Source organism: Salmo salar, chromosome ssa29, assembly GCF_905237065.1.
Source record: "Salmo salar chromosome ssa29, Ssal_v3.1, whole genome shotgun sequence".
NCBI classification, from domain to species: Eukaryota; Metazoa; Chordata; class Actinopteri; order Salmoniformes; family Salmonidae; genus Salmo; species Salmo salar.
Window position 1 is genome coordinate 19,799,677 of NC_059470.1, and position 19,814 is coordinate 19,819,490.

The 19,814-nt window shown below is 41.8% G+C and overlaps 2 protein-coding genes across 5 annotated transcripts; one reads left to right on the forward strand and one right to left on the reverse strand.

The window, feature by feature from the left end:
- Positions 1–2,628: 2,628 nt before the first annotated feature.
- Positions 2,629–15,743, reverse strand: zfhx2 (zinc finger homeobox 2). Of its 2 annotated transcripts, none has more exons than XM_014181083.2 (5): positions 15,578–15,743; positions 13,499–13,657; positions 10,263–10,317; positions 5,797–9,986; positions 2,629–5,495 (listed from the first exon to the last, which is right to left on the reverse strand). In XM_014181083.2, exons 1-5 carry the CDS (start codon positions 15,674–15,676, stop codon positions 5,094–5,096), a joined length of 4,905 nt encoding a protein of 1,634 aa, XP_014036558.2. In that variant the 5' UTR covers positions 15,677–15,743; the 3' UTR covers positions 2,629–5,093. The 2 variants fall into 2 exon arrangements, with proteins under 2 accessions (XP_014036558.2, XP_045566476.1); XM_045710520.1 differs by lacking the exon at positions 15,578–15,743 and adding an exon at positions 14,251–15,373.
- Positions 15,744–16,476: 733 nt separating this feature from the next.
- Positions 16,477–18,588, forward strand: thtpa (thiamine triphosphatase). Of its 3 annotated transcripts, XM_045710523.1 has the most exons (5): positions 16,485–16,598; positions 16,823–16,898; positions 17,293–17,532; positions 17,668–17,847; positions 18,358–18,588. In XM_045710523.1, the coding sequence occupies exons 1-5, from the start codon at positions 16,593–16,595 to the stop codon at positions 18,456–18,458; spliced, it is 603 nt and encodes a 200-aa protein (XP_045566479.1). In that variant the 5' UTR covers positions 16,485–16,592; the 3' UTR covers positions 18,459–18,588. The 3 variants fall into 3 exon arrangements, with proteins under 3 accessions (XP_045566477.1, XP_045566478.1, XP_045566479.1); XM_045710521.1 differs by having other exon boundaries at positions 16,477–16,598; positions 17,293–17,847; XM_045710522.1 differs by having other exon boundaries at positions 16,477–16,598; positions 16,823–16,895; positions 17,293–17,847.
- The last annotated feature ends 1,226 nt before the right edge of the window (positions 18,589–19,814 follow it).

The window sequence follows — 19,814 nt, forward strand, 5'->3', positions numbered from 1 at the left end:
GCTGGATCTTGCTGTCTTGGAAGATTTGGCACACGCTACATTTAGCAGAGAGCGCGTTTTTGGAGACAGGTGGGGCTTTTTTTGTAGTACAGATTGGCTCATCAGATATCGTTTGCCAAACCAATCTTATGAGATATTTGCGAAGATTTAAGACCTACTATAGACAGGCAAACACATGCCATTCCGGTGCACATTAAAGTGCTATCCAGTGGTGGAAAAAGTACCCAATTGTCATACTTGAGTTAAAGTAAAGATACCTTACTAGAAAATTACTCACGTAAAAGTGAGTCACCCACTAAAAGTATTTGGTTTAAAATCTACTTAAGTATCAAAAGTAAATGTAATCGCTAAAATATACTTAAGTACCAAAAGTAAAAGTATATGTATAAATAATTTAAAATTCCTTATATTAAACAAACCAGACAGCACGATTTTCTTGTTTTTTACATTTACGGATAGCCAGGGGCACACTTCAAAACTCAGACGTCATTTACAAACGAAGAATTTGTGTTTAGTGAGTCTGTCAAATCAGAGGCAGTAAGGATGACCAGGGATGATCTCTTGATAAGTGTGTGAATTAGACAATTTTCCTGTCCTGCTAAGCATAAAAAAATGTATGTAGTACTTTTGGGAGTCAGGGAAAATGTAAGAAGTAAAAAGTACATTATTTTCATTAGGAATGTAGTGAAGTAAAAATTAAAGTTGTCAAAAATATAAGTAGTAAAGTAAAGTACAGATACCCCCCAAAACTACTTAGTACTTTAAAGTATTTTTTACTTAAGTACTTTACACCACTGGTGCTATCCATCCAAGGGCTTTTGGCAACGACACTTTTCAGCGGGAGCTGAAAAACATCCCTCGATGATCCAATGTTTCAGATGCAATCATCAGCAAAGCGAACTGTAACATACCATTTTTATACACCATAGCACAACAGCTTTAATTAAGTCAAGAGGGCATCAATGGGTTCCCAAATATGAATGGAGCAATAGACAGCACCTACATCGCCATAAAAGCACCATCCCAAAACGAGTTTAACTATGTGAATAGAAAAGGCTTCCACTCTTTATGTGCAGGTAATAGGTTATGTGATGCGCAAAAGACGCTGCTGAATGAGGTGGCAAGGTGGAACGCACGACTCGTTCATTCTGCAGAACAGCAAAGTTGACCTATACACCTACAGGAGGGAGCTGTTGGAGATGGATGCTTATTGATGAGTGGTGCCTAGTCATTTGAAGTATATTTGCCAAAGCAACTTAATTGTCCTAATGGTCCACCTGGATGTGCAGCGGAGTGGCATGTGTTTGCCTTCTTAAAGTAGGTCTACCCTATTAGATTGGTTTAGGGAAATTATATCTAATGAGCAAATCTGTACTTTCTGCAGAAAAAGTCCCATCTGTCTCTTAAAACATGCTCTCTGCGAAATGCAGCATGTGCCAAATCAAGCAAGATCTGCCATCTCTCATTCAACTTCCCATTATCTCAGTCTTTCGTAGTATTTCAACAATGGTTTCACTTTCACATGTACCTCTAATTTAACAAATGACTGTACTGTATATGGATTATCGTAACAAATGCACTGATGTGATCAAATTACACCGAACAAAAATATAAACGCAACATGTGAAGTGTTGGTCCCATGTTTCATGACCTGAAACAAAATATCCCAGAACATTTCCATACACACAAAAAGCTTATTTCTCTCAAATTCTGTGCACAAATTTGTTTACATTCTTGTTAGTGAGCATTACTCCTTTTCCAAGATAATCCATCCACCTGACAGGTGAGGCATATCAAGTAGCTGATTTAAAGTGGCCATTTATTGTCCCCAGCACAAGGTGCATCTATGTTTTGACCATGCTGTTTAAATGTGCAGTTCCGTCACACAACACAATGCCACACGTCTCAAGTTTTGAGGGAGTGTGCAATTGGCATGCTGATTACAGGAATGTCAACCAGAGATGTTGCCAGAGAATTTAATGTTCATTTCTCTACCATAAACTGTTTTTTTAGAGAATTTGGCAGTACGTCCAACCGGCCTCACAGCCTCAGACCACGTGTAATCATGCCAGCCCAGGACCTCCACATCCGGCTTCTTCACCTGCGGGATCGTCTGAAGGGGGACGGGTGCTGAGGAGTATTTAAAAAACTTATTCTGATTGGCTGGCCGTTGCTGCCAAGTAGGTGGGCCTATGCCCTCCAAGGCTCACCCATGGCAACACCACTGCCCAGTCAGTTCATCCTACACTTGGCAATGTGCTAACAAATGGTCATGGCGATGTGTAAATTTACGTACACTCAAGCCAACGTTCATATTGAGAAAACTCACTGCTTGGAAATTATCCAACGCATGGTTTATGCAGATTTGTGCCTACATATTATTGATAAATGAGGCACCAGGTTCCTGATGGAGACAGAACTCTCATTACCATATAACTAGTCACACCTTACATGCAGCGGAGTACAACCATGTCAAAAAGTCAGCTATGCTATACTTTCATCATGAATTTACAAATACAGCAACTCTTTTGGCTATGATAACATGTAGCCTATTACAAGAGACTAGTGAAATTAATTTACCAAGCAATGAACCTGGTTGACATACCCATAACTTGCTAAGTAGACTGGTTTTGTTGTTCAATTTATTTTATTTGTTTTCTGTATACCAAAAGAAAACAGAATGGGAGATCCAACACAAAATGAAAGTACAAGTGAGGAAAAATATAAGCGTCGCCAATATTCTAAACATCTTTTAAAACACACTGCCACCATTATTGTTCAATATTCATACCAATACCATCTTTCTTGTGAAAAGAGGCATCATTAAAACCGTTATGGTTCAATAATAATCAAAACCGTGATGAGAGTAATGATAACAATAGCAGAAGTAGTACAGTTATAACAATTGTGATAATCAAGTGACGATGAAAAATGATTAGAATAAAAAGCAGATCTCCATAAAACTTATCTACCTTGGACAATGCAACATTGGGTAATCCCATACTTGAAGCCCTGCAACCCAGTCCTTGTTTTAGACAAATGCTACAGCTCCACACCATTAAAAAATGATTAGTAATTATGGAGGACATTTGAAAACCTTTAGTCTTTGAGCCTAATAAAAGTGCCTTCCTCATGTTGTGAAGGCTGAAATGCATTAATCTGTAGCTCATGGTAAAAATGTTGGACTGGCTCAAGTGTCAAGCCATGGGAGTTACTTTACAGTTTGCATGAAGAACATCTCTCCTGCTCTCTGCCAACCTCAAGATTGCTTTTTGGTTTTTTTAAATGACAGAAAGCAAAAGGAAGGGTAACTTTGGAATATCAGTTTTTCGTAATATATTTCTTTTAAAAAAATCATTTAGTTTAGCATTTTGTTAAAACTATTAATAGTAACATTAATAACAATAATATACAACATAAAACCGAAGGGAAACATATTTAGTAGTTTATGTGTCCTTCAAAACAGCACCTTCTTTTTAGCTCCGTCTTGACATTTTGTATGTCCCTATTGCTTACAAAAGGTGACTAGAGTACCAAACTGACTCCCTTCTCTTGGTTTCTGGGCAAGTTGCATTATTTCTACCCAGTACAAAGACGACGAGTATTAGCTTGCAACCACATATGTTTCAAGACAAAAAAAATACATAAATTAAACCCCAAAAATTCAAACCCTGTTCTTTTCTTAGTCAAGTCTTTCATTTGACCTCCACAGGAAGTTGATGTATATTGACGGTTATAAGCGATAGCACTTGTTCCAATCTTATGCAATGATCCGTTGTGGATATTTTCATTGACCAAATAAGAAAAAAGGGAGGAAACATACAATTTTCTTGCTCCACATACTCATTCAATAGATCTTGCACACCAGTAATGAATTAATAGATTGGAAATAACTTAACAATAGTGACTGGACTAAGACTCTCCTTGCACGGCATTAAGGTCTGATCCATTTTTTGTTTGGAGTTTAATAAGCCAAAACATTCCTTTTTTTGACAGACTGCAACAAAACAATGTTTCAATTTAATTATTGTGACTCACCATAAGACATCCAACATGCGCATATTTCATTAAGTAAAAATACGCTCTGCATAAGAATGCTTAAGAATAAAAACGTTTCATACAATGTGAAACGCATCAAAGTGCTGTATAATGAGAGTCTGCCCTCTTCAGCCTCTTCTCCCCCCGTCTGTAGAGGATTGTCATGAAAACAGAGTGGGTTGGTCTCCAGTCCCATAGGGCTCTAGTCAAAAGTAGTGCACTATATAGGGAATATGATACGATTTCAGCTGCAGGCAATGTGCTAACAGGAGGGGATAATAATCTGTTCAGTTTAACAGCCCAATTCTAGTCACAACCAGTTAAAAGTACCTTTAAAATCCAAGTAAAAGTGAAATACACCATCTCTGACTGAACACACTCCACCTGTATCCTAACAAAAAGTTGGGGATACAGATAAAATCAAGACCGCTTTTGTTCAAAGCCACTAAAACAGAGCTACTTCTCATTTGTTCTGGTCAAATCTATCCATGTACAGTCAATCCCAGCAGTCCCAGTCTTATAGGATGCAGTTGGACTAACAAAATGACTTGGGAAGGAGTATACTGTGGGAAATGTAATATCCGACCCAGTCTCAAACACAAGTGCCTGGTCCACTATTAAAACTTCAATTTCTAGGAGCACTTATGAGGATAAGAATCTTGCAGTCAGTCATATAATGGCCTAATCGTTTTGCATAAGCAGTCTTCAGGGGATAATACACAAGTATTGTAAGAGTAATTTTAAGGACAAGGATGAGACAAGGATTATAACTGCAGACCAGGAAAATATCAAAGGGGACTCGTACATGTTCATCAGTCATTTGATAACTTTTGATTAAGCGTGAAGCAGTGTAACAATAGTGTATCCAAATGAGTCCAGTTTGGAAACAAGAACTCGGCAGAAAGACATCCAAGGAGAGGGAGAAGGGGCAACCGGGCCTTTCCAAACATCGGAAACCAAAGAATATTAGCTTGGAAGACCAGTGCCCAATTTTTGTTTCTTAAAATGTAAGGAGCCCAATGGGTCCCGAGTCTCTACCAGCACCGACGGGTGCCTTAGCTGGTGCTGCTGGCTGGGGGTGGGGTTGGGGAAGCTGGAGGGTCCTCTACAACAGACCCTAAGGCGGAGACAGAACTGGACCCGGTATCAGATCCGTTGTTGATGACGGTCGCCGGCTGGCCAAAGTTAGTGGTTCTCAGAGTGGCTAGATGTCGAGGGGAGAAGACATGGGATCTTGCTGCTGCTCTGGACTCAAAGCCTGCATTGCAGGCCTCGCACCTGCCTCTCAGCATCTCTCGACCTGCTGGCTGGCCCCTGGCTGGGGGAGAAGATGGCTCCAGGACCGTCAGCTGAACCGGTTTGGGAAGGATAGGACGGTGGGCTCGCAGAGCATTATACTGCAGATAGCTGCCTGAGCTCATGTCAACCTTCTTGGAGGGATCTGACGACACTGGAGACTAGAAGAGGGAGAGAGAGGGACAGAGAGACAAAGACATTACTCCAACAAAAAAGGTTACTGGTGAGTTACCTCAATGTACATATACACACTTCTAGACAAGGAGCAAAGTTTTAGGGACGGTTGCCCAGACACAGATTAAGCCTAGTCCTAGAACAAAAATCCTGCACAGTGGAGATCTCTATTGAAATATCTTTTTAATCCAAAACTAGGCTTAATCTGTGTCTGGGAAAATAGCCTTTAAAGTAAAAATAACTTCACACACACCAATGCATAGCATACTGTACAGTCAAATGTCTCACCAGTTTCTCCTGCTGCAGCCTCCAGCGTTTCTCCTTGGCGCGGGTATTCTGGAACCAGATCTGCACCACCTTGAGTGGCAGCCCCAGCTCCGTCCCTACTGCTTCACATTCCAGCGCGTTAGGGTGGGCGCACGTCTCATAGCAAGACTGCAGGATGGACAGCTGCAGACAGGACAGGTGTGTGCGCGGCCTGCGGGTGGTGGAGTGGTGCAGGAAGCTTCCCTCCGATGGAGCAGTCTTGGCGATGGTGACAATGCTGACAGTGGTCTGAGGGCTTGCGCTTGCTGTTGTGGTGGTGGTGGTTGCTACGGTAGAGGCAGCAGCAGAAATATTGAGAGCAGTGGTGGCAGCAGTGGCGCCAACAACTGTGGGAGCACGGGGGGTTGACAGACCCAACTGTTCCCTAGAAAGCTTGTTGATCTTAAAGGGGCCTTTGGCCGACCAGTAGTTGAGCCCATTTTGTTTTTGAGATGTCGCAGCAAGGGACTTGCTAATTGGAGTGGAGGGCATTTTTGGTACCATGCGGTTAGTGGATCCAGGCCCTGCTAGTGGCTTCTCTTGGTTATGATCATCCACTTCTTCATCAGAGTCATTTTCCCCAACATCCTCTTCAGGTGCATATTTGGGAGGGGGGCAAGGCGGAGTAGGACGGGTCTCCTTGGGTACGACAGGGAGAGATAGAGCGATGCTTTTGGGGGCAATTTTGACCATTGTGACATTGTTTGTCACCTCCATTTTGGTCTTTGGCACTGCAGACACACTGCTGCTCACGGAGGAAATGGAAGAGGCCACCTCCTTGGGCCTGTTAGGAACTTGGTTTTTGATTTTGACAATTTCCTCTTTCACCTCAGTCTTTGGGAGGGCCCGTACTGGATTGGCTACAGTTGAGACGCTACTGTTGGTGTTTGATTTGGGGGTGCTGGAGAAGATGGGTTGTGACAGTGGCCAGGTGAACTTGATGAGCGGTTTGCCCACAGCTGCCAGAGTGCCATCACTGACGAAGCGAACCTCACCCTTGCGCTCCCTAGCCCGCATGTTCTGGAACCAGATCTGTACAACTTTCTTTGGGAGATGGACCCACTCTGATATCTGCTCAAACTCATGTTTCCCAGGATTTGGATCTTTGAAATAGCAGCCATAAAGCACATCGAGCTGCTCAGCCTGGATGATGGTCCTGGAACGTCTCATGTCCCTGTACCGTCGTGCTTTGGGCCTGCCTTTCTGGTCCCTCTCCTTCTCTTTTTCCCTCTCCCGCTCCTTTTCTCTCTCAATGATGGAGGTGTTCAACCTCTCTGCTGCCCGCATGTAAACAGTGCTGGCCTTAGCCATGTTATTGCCACGGGCAAAGCCACTGCTGTTGGACGCTACTTGCTCAGGTTTGAACTTGACCACACCGAGTCTCCCTTCCTCAGGTAACCCAAAAGCTGTGGGCCTTAGACCTAGCCCGTCAAGCAGACGGCCCTTTTGTGCTGAAGTCTTGTCACCCATGAGAGAGGTGGAGGAAGCAGATGTTGAGCTGTGGCTTTTCCTGATGCTGAGATCTAAAGCAGCCTCACAGTCTCCACCATTAGACATGTAGTGGGAGGTGTGGGTATGAAGGGAGAGTGGTGATGTAATGAGAGGGTCAGAGAACCGGGTGATGTTAGGAGGGTTTGGAAAGGCAGGTACTTTGCCTCCATCTCCTTCTGCAACTCCAAGCCCAACCACTGAGGGAGGGAGAGAGAGAACATAGGGGCTAAGGAATTGAGTAGAGAATGGAGCCAGGGACAAAGACAGAGGGAGGGAGTGTAGAATGCCACTTGGAAGCCCTCGATGGTCAATGGCGATAGAAAGTTGGGAAGGAGGATCAGCTTGGGCCTCTAGTTCCAAATCCACGTCGGGGTCTAATCTCTCCTTCTTGACCTCCACCTCCTCCCGCTCCAACTCCCTCTTTCTCTTTCTCCTCTTTGCTCTCTGAGATGCAGCCTCCTCGTCATCATCGTCATCCTCGGCGTCTGAGAGAAACACAGTGGTGGAGCGCAGCACCTTTCCTCCTCCCGAGCCCTTGTCTCCTGCCAGTTCTACCAGAGCCTCCTCTTTAGCAGGGCTGCCTGGCCCCTCCCTCATGGAGCCACTCAGGCTGTCCTCCTCACTCACGATGACAGAGGTGTAGAATTCTTCATTGTCTGAATCAGAGGCCAGACACGAGTCCCCTTGGCTCTCCCTCCCCAACTCTTTCCTCCTTCCTCCACTATTGGACAGATCCATTGCGTGACTGCCAGAGGCCTCACCGCTGTCCCTTCCCTCAAGCATATTTATTGTAAGGGCACCTTCCTCCTCTTCGTTATCAAGACGGTTGTATCTTTTACCGTAGGCTGCAATGCTGCGCATGTGCCCTGCGCCCCTAGCTTTCTGCTTTTCTTTGGCACGTCGGGCGTCAGTGAGCCACTTGTGTACCTCCGCCTCGGTGAGCCCCACCTCCCTGCCCAACGACTCACAGTCATCACGGGGAGGACTGGCTGCGTCAGCCCCACTACGCGACTCCAGAAACGCACGCAGAACCTGTATCTGGAACTCTGACAGTATCGGGGGCCCTGGGGAGAAGTGCCGAGCCCTCAAATTAGCATGGGGATGAGTTGGATCAGAGGAATTTAAGGCGCGTTTAAAGGGGCTCAATTTTGGTGACAAGACAGAGGCACAAGGGCTTGTGCCAACTTGAGATTTTTGAAGGGTACAATCAGGGATAAGCATAAGATTTAAAGTGGTAGGACTTAGGCTTGAGTTGCTGGTAACAGACGGTGAGCGGTCAATACACTTGTCAATGTCCTCCCCTTTTCCATCTGCTGAGTTCCCTTCGTATGTTGTGCCATCTTTCACTTCATTATCTCCATCTATCCTACATGACTCAACCCTGTTATTTTTGCTTACTAAGGCGCTGATGAGCTCTTGTGCATATCCTTCACTATCCTCCTCACAAATATCTCTTTCTCCATCACATTCCAGGGGCCAATTTTTCCCCTTTTCAGCCTTAAGTGACCTTTTCTCCTCAATTGTCGTCTCGTTCGTCTCTTCCTTCAATTTGCTCTTGTTTGTTTGGTTGTCTTCTGAACAGGTTTGTGTGGTTGCTTGGAGGCCGACAGCTGGCCACTGGTTCTGTAAGCTACTGAGTCTTTGGGCCAGGATAGCTTGCTGGGCAGCATTGAGACCTAGAAGGGGAACAGACTGTGTCAAAAGCTCTGGGTTTAGACTCTGGCTTTGGAGCCCATTCACGATAAAGGGCATGAGCATCTGATGCTGGGGTATGAGCTGAGGTGTGGCTGTGGCAGGGGACGCCCCAGCCGCAAACAGAGAGGGGAGGAGGGAGTGCGAGAGAGAGCTTGGGCTGGACGTGAGGAGGGTGAGAAAGGCAGAGACTGCCTGAGCAGAGGCTACAGGGGAGGAAAGCAGCGAGGGAGCCGGCTGAGTTTGAATAGTTTCTCCGTCTTTGGTAGTCATTGCTGCTGCTGTCAGGCTTGCCGGGATGACACAATTGCTGCTGGTGGTGCAAACCAACTGTGCAGTGCTGCCCCCAGAGGTAACAACTAAGTTAGTAGCCATGTTGTTAGTTCCCGAATTTCCAGTTCCACTGTTGGCAGAGACTCCTGCATTTCTGCTGCGGGTCTGATGCAAAACAGATTTCAAATGACTCTCCAGGGTAATGGCATGGTTGTAAGAGACTCGACACACAGCGCACTGGTAGGGCTTGTTTGATAAATATGGCCGAGACAGAAAAGGGACTGAGGGAGCAGGGGTGTCATTTTCGCCACCCTGTTTTAGGGATCCTGTTCTCATCCGTTGCACATGGGATGCAGAGTTGTAGTGAACACACAATGTGGTCCTGGTAGGAAAAGCCTCTAAGCACGCATTACATTTGAATGGACGGCTGTCATCGCCATCAGCCATTACACCATTTTTTCCTGTGGACTTTTCATTGTCGACAGGTGTTTGTGTGGACTGATCTATCTCCTGATCCGACTCCAAGACAACTCCACCTCCCTCCGGGTCTTTCACTCCGACTTCCTTATCCATCTCTTTATCCTTGTCGCCAGACCCAATGAGAGTGTGCCTACTGTTGTAATTCTGCTGGGGTCCTTCAGAGTTCTCATTATTTTGACATGGGTCTGAGAGGGAGGCTGAAACTTCTAAAAGCTTCAGTTGTAATGATGCAGCATCTGATGTGAAGCAGAAAGACAAGATATTTCAGCAGATGTTTTGGTCCATGGAACACTGACAGATCCTGATTAACTGACAACACAAATACAGTCATAGCATATTGATACTTTAAGGTCTAAACCTTCAAGGGATAGGCGTTTACAATTAACACAAGCTAATTGTTTAGGCTACTCAATATGTCAATGTGCTTGTATCTATTCAAATAATGCATAACTCAAATTCATAAAGACAGTGCAAAACCATAGGTAGTGCCGTTAATCAGAGGACAAACTCACCTGCATCATGCTTAACATCGGTGTCCACTCCACTCGCCCCCTGTTTGGGAGCAGCCTGGTAAAAGAAAAGAAAACTAACATTTTACCTTAAGACTCAATTTTGCTGACACAGGAACCCACTGCTTAGTGCTACAGTCCAACAAGAGAGCATCTTGGTATAAATTGGTGACTCATTCTATGATCCGCCAACCCTGTCCAACTTTTTAGAGTATCAGACGCGCGCGGCAAATTGGAGATTCAACTCGCGCACAGAATGCGCCGAATTGGGGTTCTCTTTCCCCCAGCACGCTGTTTGTGAGTCTGATCGCAATTTTAGAATTGTACCAAATCAAGTCTACAAGAAGTTGGAATACTTTGACAGCATTCCATTTACACAGATGGTAAAAATCACTAACAAGATCTAATTAGAAAGAACACAAAGGGCCTTTATTCTTGGAGTTTTTATTTTATTAAACAAATAAGTTAGTCTCATGTTGCATGATCCTCGTAATGTTGTGGAAAATACAACTAATGGGACGCAGAATTAAATGTATATCACACTCGCAAATGCAACAAGTTATTATTCGTATTTGAATTTAATTTCTTTCACTAGCAAATGCGAGTGAAGTGCTGGCACTTCAGAGCCCACTGAATGTCCATCTTATGTTTGCTTGAAACAATTAGTGTTTACCTTTCCACAACACATGGAGTCGAAAAGAGATTTGTCCATGTGTTTACATACAGCTGACAGTCGGCAAACTCAGCATCACAACAAACAGGAGGGGCAGACACGGGGTAGCTACGTCCAATAATGATGTATTCACCTCCATTCACAAACTCTGTACGTGTGTTGCCACTCGAGAAACGGGATGTTACATTTATTCAGTGATACATTTTCTGTTAAAATTAAGAAAAAAACCAGAAAAAAAACCAGGCCCTATTCATTTCTACGTACTTTTAACTCAGATCTCGTACATGGACAGAGAATTGCGTAGTAGGTACGCAAAATGCGTGCATGTAGGAAGGTCTGTATAATAATGCACTAAATAAAGATTTGGCACATTGCACACGTTACGCATCATGAAATACAGTACCAGTCAAAAGTTTGGCAACACCTACTCATTCAAGGGGGTTTTTCTTTATTTTCACTACTTTTGACATTATTATTCTACAATGAAGACATCAAAACTATGAAATAACACATTTGGAATCATGTAGTAAACAAAAAAAAGTGTTATATTTTACATTTCAGATTCTTCAAAGTAGCCACCCTTTGCCTTGACAGCTTTGCACACTCTTGGCATGCTCTCAACCAGCTTCATGAGGTAGTCACCTGGAATGCATTTCAATTAACAGGTGCCTTGTTAAAAGTTTATTTGTGGAATTTCTTTCCTTCTTAATGTGTTTGAGCCAGTCAGTTGTGTTGTGACCAGGTAGGGGTGGTATACAGACGATAGCCCTATATGGTAAAAGACCAAGTTCATATTATGTCAAGAACAGCTCAAATAAGCAAAGAGAAACAGTTCATTACTTTAAGACATGAAGGTCAGTCAAACCGGAAAATTTCTAAACTTTTACACTTCCTTCAAGTGCAGTCGCAAAAACCATCAAGCGCTATGATGAAACTGGCTCTCATGAGGACCGCCACAGGAAAGGAAGACCCAGAGTTACCTCTGCTGCAGAGGATAAGTTCATTGGAGTTACCAGCCTCAGAAATTGCAGCCCAAATAAATACTTCAGAGTTCAAGTAACAGACACATCAACATCAACTGTTCAGAGGAGACTGCGTGAATCACGCCTTCATGGTCAAATTGCTGCAAAGAAACCACTACTAAAGGACACCAATAAGAAGAAGAGACTTGCTTGGGCCAAGAAACCCAAGCAATGGACATTAGACCAGTGGAAATCTGTCCTTTTTTGGTTCCAACCGCCGTGTCTTTGTGAGCAGATGATTACGCACGTGTAGTTCCCACTGTGAAGCATGAAGGTGGTGTGATGGTGCTTTGCTGGTGACACTGTCAGTGATTTATTTAGAATTCAAGGCACACTTAACCAGCATGGCTACCACAGCATTCTGCAGTGATAAGCCATCCCATCTGGTTTGTGCTTAGTGGGACTATCATTTGTTTTTCAACAGGACAATGACCCAACACACCTCCAGGCTGTGTAAGGACTATTTTACCAAGAAGGAGAGTGATGGAGTGCTGCATCAGATGACCTGGCCTCCACAATCACCCAACCTCAACCCAATTGAGATGGTTTGGGATGAGTTGGACTGCAGAGTGAAGGAAACTCATCCAACAAGTGCTCAGCATATGTGGGAACTTCTTCAAGACTGTTGGAAAAGCATTCCAGGTGAAGCTGGTTGAGAGAATGCCAGGAGTGTGCAAAGCTGTCATCTAAGCAAAGGGTGGCTTCTTTGAAAAACTCAAATATATTGATTTGTTCAACACTTTTGGTTACTACATGATTCCATATGGTGTTACTTCATAGTTTTGATGTCTTCACTATTATTCTACAATGTAGAAAAGAGTAAAAATAAAGAAAAACTCTTTAATGAGTAAGTGTCCAAACTTGACTGGTACTGTATATTGAGGCAAAATTAGACAGTAGCAAAATAGAACTCAATTGAATGAACATTAAATGTTTTTAAATATTCTTGAATTATATTGGTCTACATAGCTTATACTGTAGGCTATTTATCTTTTAATGCAGTCATCTTGGTTTCCTTTGAAGCATATTTTTATCCTTTGCTTGTTTGTAACAGTTAAAGACATTTGCAACTTCGTTGTGAAGTTAACAGTCAGACAGAAACATCTTGATTCTATGTTTAGTGGAGATCTGTGTATAAAGTGGCACGGTACACACAAAAAAAAAACTGCTTACGATGCAATTAGCTGTTCTACGAGTGGTCTAAGGCAGTCCGTAAATAACAAGCGTTTTCAAATGCAGCTTTAGTAACGATGGTTTTGGGAAACAGATCGAAGATTTAACAATGTTCTTACAAAGATTCTAAGTTAGTTAAACTTATTCTTAAGAGGCTTTTGGGAAACGTTCTAAAATCCTACAATAACATATACAAACAATGCATGTACAATAATTGATAATGTATTATGTTTGACGTCATCCAAGAATTATTAATTAAATACATCAACATAAAGACAAAAAAGTCAAGTTGTTGCCTCGTGCGATGTAGTCTACATGGGTAAAAAAAAGAGAAACACTCGTCCAGAATGAACTTGCATTGCGCTACTTACAATGTCCAGCAGCTTGTCTACACAGTTAGGAAGCACACTATGCCCATCATTCAGGTGCAGAGCAAGGGAGCCCCTGTCTGGTAACCCTTGTTGACACAGGGGGCACAACCACACCGCCACTCTGTTGCTGTCACCGCACACTGTCTCACCAGACTCCTCCTGCAAGATGAAAATGTATTTTAGTGGAATTAAAAATATTGCTTTTAAATCATGACCATGTCCAGGGCTGTTTCTCGGTAGAACCAAAATAAAATAATCTATACAGTACAGATGTTTTCAGTAAGTATGTTGGAAATAAAAATAAACCTAAACAGAAAGTAATCCAAGTTCAGCCTCAATATAGATAATTAACTATTAGATAACAGAAATAGATAGCCTAATTGTTTAGGCTACATTAGACCTACCCAAAATAGTATCAATTAAACTTGCTCCAAATCAATTAATAAACTTCAAATTAAATTCCTCTGAGGACTACCAATTAACAAATTAACAGAGTGCAATAAAAATACTTTATATTTCTGACATGTAATTGCAATGTCATGTGACACGAAGAAACATTTAAACCAGTTCAATTAAAATGTAAGTGAATGGCCTGATTATTGACCTTGACCAGCATAAACTGTCAGCGACTAGCATGATATTTAGGGTCATGCAAAACATATTATGTCGCTTTATAACTAATAAGCGAATAATGGCCATTTGAACATCATACACACACTAACGTTAACAAAACAGCCTAATGGCCAACATACCTCACCATGAGAACTCAATGCAGTATTGTCCTTTTCCAATGCTACTCGGCAGAAATTGAATTTTGTGATTAGGTTTAACGACTTACATTGTCGCTATTATTAAGATCCAAATTTGAATACTACTAAATTAATCGAGGCGCGATAAGAACAAAAACAAATCCCAAATACCAACACTTGTATTTGCCCACTTCCGTCCTCACCAATTATCTAGACGTGCCCAGAAAATATCGTTTTACCAGCAAGGTTGCATGATTATTATTGTTGAGAAAGTGCAGTGAGTAATAAAACATAGTTTAAGGCTTTATATAACAACGGTGTGGATAAAAATGCCCAAATGCTCGTGATTCTTTAGCTAATTAACGTCCAACCTAATTAGCTACGCCGAAGTGTTGAATCAATTAGCTAGCAAGCTAGCTAACGTTAGTTAGCCAAGCTATCAACGTCGCAATAGTTGTTTCTAGCTTATGTTATGAAATGCAAGAAACACACCAACTCTGTCCTGCAACTATAAAGACGGTTAAAAACAGAGACTCGAAACTACGTACCGCATTGTCTATTCATTAACGTTGCGAAATTAAACAAAAGGACCAAAATAACAGTCGTGGCACTTAGCCTACTAGCTAACAAGAACTTAACCCGTCGCTGTCAACCTTCCTCAACTAGTCTGAAAAAAAAAACTAACCCCAGGTGTACATGGCTACACATTCGGAAGTATACCGATCTACTACAAATATATACACTGTAGGCTTTAGTTATTCCGTCCAAAACATCGGCCTCGAGTGCTTCCCTTATCCCTCGGATTGTGGGCTGCCAATCGGGGATCCAGTATTACACCACCCGCTGCCTGCTCAACAGCGCAAATTGAGGCCTACATGGACTAAGCTATTTAATTAATGAATATGGGTTCCCTTTACAGATGTGTAAAAAACGGCGCGCCCCCTACTCCCCCACCATTCCACAAAACCTGATAACACATTTTAATGATCTACTTCATTATACAAAATATTTAGTATTCATGAACATCTTAACAACCATTTTAGATGGCTTCGTGCAATAATTGACAAAAGAATCAAATGCTAAGCTACTTGAAACAGACTACTTGCACACTGCGCACGGCAAAAGGGGTGGTGGGGTGAAGAGAAACGGACGGAGGTTGAAAAGTTTGGAATTTAATGTTCGAATCCGGTGAATAGAACCATTGGATATACAACATTCATCGCTCGATTGAAACTATCATTTGCATAGCAATCTTTCAAACACACAATCGCAATTAAGCAAACGCCAATATCGTTTAATTAACTTCAGAGCAATTAGCTAATGCATTTACCTGCATGGTCGTCGCTCCAGCGCACGCTTCCTCTCGCTCTTTAAAACTGAAAAGTTTTCTCTTGCTCGCCCTCCCTCGCCTGTTCTCTCCCTCCCTCATTCGCCCTCTCTCTTTCCCCTCTTCCCTCTGGTAAACACACGACAGCTCCCCCCAAGGCTGATTTCTGACATTCAGCAGGGAAGAATACATTTGGCGTCAATATAAAACCTTTATGTAACAATATTAGTTGATTCAAATAGCCTAATATTTGTCTCGTCGAGCCAGTTCTGCAGTTTAATGTAATGAAGCATGATGAGAGGGCTTCTCCAGAGTCATGTCCCTTGATCTGAAAAAGCATTTGTAGAATTCAATCAGCCAGATTGAATCAGAATGCATACCCAAAATCCTGATCCTCTATGGGGTCATCAGATTAGGATGAAAATAAACAAGCAGAGCGAACAGCCTACAGATTGAAATGTTAAACAATCACAACATGTATAGGACATGTATCTAGACAAACCGTTGCGTAAAGTTTTACATTTACTTATAATCATGGTGAGACAATATATGTCTTTGATTAGAGCTATTTGGTCTCTGGTAAATTTCTCAATACATCAATAGGTTATTGAATGAGATTGGCATTTTCCAATTAGGCCTAATAGGACCCCTGTCCAATTAGGACACTTGTTACAGTATGTTCACCAAGCCCTTTTATATTACTGTACATTTTATTGTGTAGTACTGCATGACAATAGTTTAATTATTCACGAAATATGGGGGATTACGGTTATAACAAAGATACAAATAGTATAGATTATAGGTTTAAAAACGGTACTACAGTGGTTTTCCAATTTCTGTAAAGTAATTGTTCTGCGTTATTATGACGGGCTATGATGCTCGGGAATGCAGTAAGCACCTAGGTGTCCACACTGCGCCTGTCTAAAATACTTGCGGCTGTCAGTGATTTAGTGAAAGCTCAATCAACAATCTTGAACCTATTTTACATGACTGTTGAATCGGTAATAGCGGTCGTTAAATGGAGGTGAGGGGTAGCCTATATGAAATGTATAACGCTAACGTACTAGTCTAGTGTTACTTCTGCACGCGCTCTGTATTTATTACAGATCGTAGCTACGTTTCCACACGGCAGCAAGGCCAATATTGGGACCATATACTATTTCCCAAATGGAATTTATCATGTGTAGTTGTTAGATTAATTTATTTCACAGTGAGCATTTTGATGCTGATAAATTTGTGTCATTACAGAGTACAATGAGTGTGGAAGTGGAGAGGAAATTTGTCTGTGACGCTGACATTCAGAAACAATTGGAAGAGATAGGAGGTGTGTAGCCTCCACGTTGTACCATTGTGCCCAGAGGGCATCTCCATAACTCTAGATTTTATATTAAAAACACAAAAAAATATGATTGATGTAGGCTACTTACAATATAGAATACACCATTTGAATGTATAATGTGGGCTAACTACTAGATTAATTATAGTGGAATGCTGCTGATGAAGGTTGGTAAAGAAAACTCAAATGTAGACTACAATGTTAATTTAGTTTTATCGGGACAGATTTTATTTTTAATACTTACTTGATATCATTTCTCAGTATACTTACAAATTAAAAACAAAATTGCATCCTTTTCAGCAGTGAAAACTATTCATTCAAACAATATGTAATACATTTTCTATGCACCCTTCCCTCTTTCTTGCAACTTTTCTCTCACCAGCGGTGTGTATTGGTCAGAAACAATTCCAAGACAAGTATTTTGACACCCCAGACTTCCTTCTCACCTTGAGAGATGTGTGGTTGCGTTGTCGCCAGGGATGTTGGGAACTCAAATGCGCCACAGTTACGAAGGCAGAAGACAGAGTGGGTGAGCCTCAGAAGGCAGAACTGTGTTCACGCTATCAGGAGATAACCAATCTGTCCCAAATTCAATTGAAAGTGAGAGAGGTCATGAAAGAAGGTAATGGGGAGAAAAAAACTGCCAACCAGACGCACCCAGTGGTCCATCAAGACACACCCAAAACTGAAGGTGCAAAGAATTGCCCCACAGGAAATGAATCCTGGCTGATGGAGCTGAATCTGGTTTGCTTTGCAGAGTTTACAACACAGAGGTGTTCATTCACTTTTGGGGGGGAAGGAGATGAAAGTGGAGTGCGTGTAGACCTTGACCAGGCCGACTTTGGCTATTGTGTTGGGGAAATAGAGGTTCTCGTGCCAAAGGGAGAAGATATTCAGTCTGCACTGAGGAAGATTGAAAAGACTGCCCAAAGACTGGGTGAGCAGGGGATGCTGGGTATCAGTCATTTATGCACATTTATGCATTATTCTTTCTCTTTTAATTTTCATGGTAATGGTTGTTTCTGCCAGAAAGCATGCATCATACAGATTGATGGCATATATGTATTGTACTAATGGCTTCTTAAAGATAATTTGGTAGCACTTTATGTTACAGCATGGAATAAAATGGTAATAACATGGTAATAGTAAAAGATGGTTGGAAAAAGGGCTCTGTATTGTTACCCCTTATACTATGGCACAAAGTATGTGGTGTAACCCTAAAATAAGAATATAATTATACTGAAATTACGGGGTATCTGGGCAAATAACGTTTCAATGTGAGTAACTATAACTTGTTACCATATCATTACCATGTTATTACAACTTTATTCTGTGCTGTAATGTCACATCTTACTGTTCATTTTGTATTTATATGTTATATTTATGTTAGAAATATTTAATATTTTCTTTATTTTTCCCTATTTCACCCTCTCCCCCTCATCTTTAGGTCTGTCTGGCCATCAGAGGGTTCAAGGAAAAATGGATGTGTACCTGCAAAGATACTGCCCAGAACACTATGCAAAATTACTAAGTGCACATATATTGTAAGAAATAGTAGCTGGAAGGTAGCTGACTAATGTCATTGAAAATTCTGCATGTCCTTAACTTTATCTAATTCAAGTGGTTAACACAAAAATGATGGTCTATTTTTGTTATTACAATAAACAATGAGAAGTTATTATGGTTGGTGCCCTTGATTTTGCTTTCACAAGACTTTATAATTTCATAATCTCATATGTCCTGCTATGCTGTTTGGGTGTCATAGGCCTAGTACATGGTATTCAACCACTTCTAAAGAATAATGAACTACCACCCTGTCCACTTGCAGAGTCACTGAATGATAATCACATCTGCCATTCAGCATTTTTTGGATCCACTTTTGCTGGAGACATAGGATGATTGGGAATGGGAATGTCTTCCAACCTCTTATCGCCATAGGGTGTGGTTGGTCTTGTCCTGCTTACCAACCTTGAAAAAAACAAATAAACTAATACCATTGAGTTAGTATAGTATATAATTCCCTTGCAAAAATGAAATACAAGACATATAAAAAAAAAAAAGATCATCTGTGCAATCATACATTTAAGATAATTGTGTACCTACAGTTGAAGTAGGTCGGTTAGGACATCTACAATGTGCATGACACAAGTACTTTTTCCAACAATTGTTTACAGACAAATTATTTGACTTATAATTCACTGTATCACAATTCCAGTGGGTCAAAAGTTTACATACATTAAGTTGACTGTGCCTTTAAACAGCTTTGAAAATTCCAGAAAATGATGTCATGCTTTAGAAGCTTCTGATAGGCTAATTGACATAATTTGAGTCAATTGGAGGTGAACCTGTGGATGTATTTCAAGGCCTACCTTCAAACTCAGTGCCTCTTTGCTTGACATCATGGGAAAATCAAAAGAAATCAGCCAAGACCTCAGAAAAAAAACTTGGAGACCTCCACAACTCTGGTCCATTCTTGGGAGCAATTTCCAAACGCCTGAAGGTACCACGTTCATCTGTACAAACAATAGTACGCAAGTATAAACACCATGGGACCACGCAGCCATCATACCGCTCAGGAAGGAGACCCGTTCTGTCTCCTAGAGATGAATGTACTTTGGTGTGAAAAGTGTAAATCAATCCCAGAACAACAGCAAAGGACTTTGTGAAGATGCTGGAGGAAACGGGTACAAAAGTATATTTTTCCACAGTAAAACGAGTCCTATATCAACATAACCTGAAAGGCCGCTCAGCAAGGAAGAAGCCACTGCTCCAAAACTGCCATAAAAAAAGCCAGACTATGGTTTGCAACTGCACATGGGGACAAAGCTCGTACATTTTGGAGAAATGTCCTCTAGTCTGATGAAACAAAAATAGAACTGTTTGGCCATAATGACCATCGTTATG

Excerpts from the sequence above, each read along its gene's own strand:
- zfhx2 (XM_014181083.2), bottom strand. The coding sequence starts at position 15,676 with ATGAGGGAGGGAGAGAACAGGCGAGGGAGGGCGAGCAAGAGAAAACTT. Across the intron at positions 10,318-13,498 it reads TAGACAAGCTGCTGGACATT|GCTGCTCCCAAACAGGGGGC; the intron begins GTAAGTAGCGCA and ends TTCTTTTACCAG. Across the intron at positions 9,987-10,262 it reads CGATGTTAAGCATGATGCAG|ATGCTGCATCATTACAACTG; the intron begins GTGAGTTTGTCC and ends GCTTCACATCAG.
- thtpa (XM_045710521.1), top strand. Across the intron at positions 16,899-17,292 it reads ACAATTGGAAGAGATAGGAG|CGGTGTGTATTGGTCAGAAA; the intron begins GTGTGTAGCCTC and ends TTCTCTCACCAG. Across the intron at positions 17,848-18,357 it reads AAAGACTGCCCAAAGACTGG|GTCTGTCTGGCCATCAGAGG; the intron begins GTGAGCAGGGGA and ends CCTCATCTTTAG.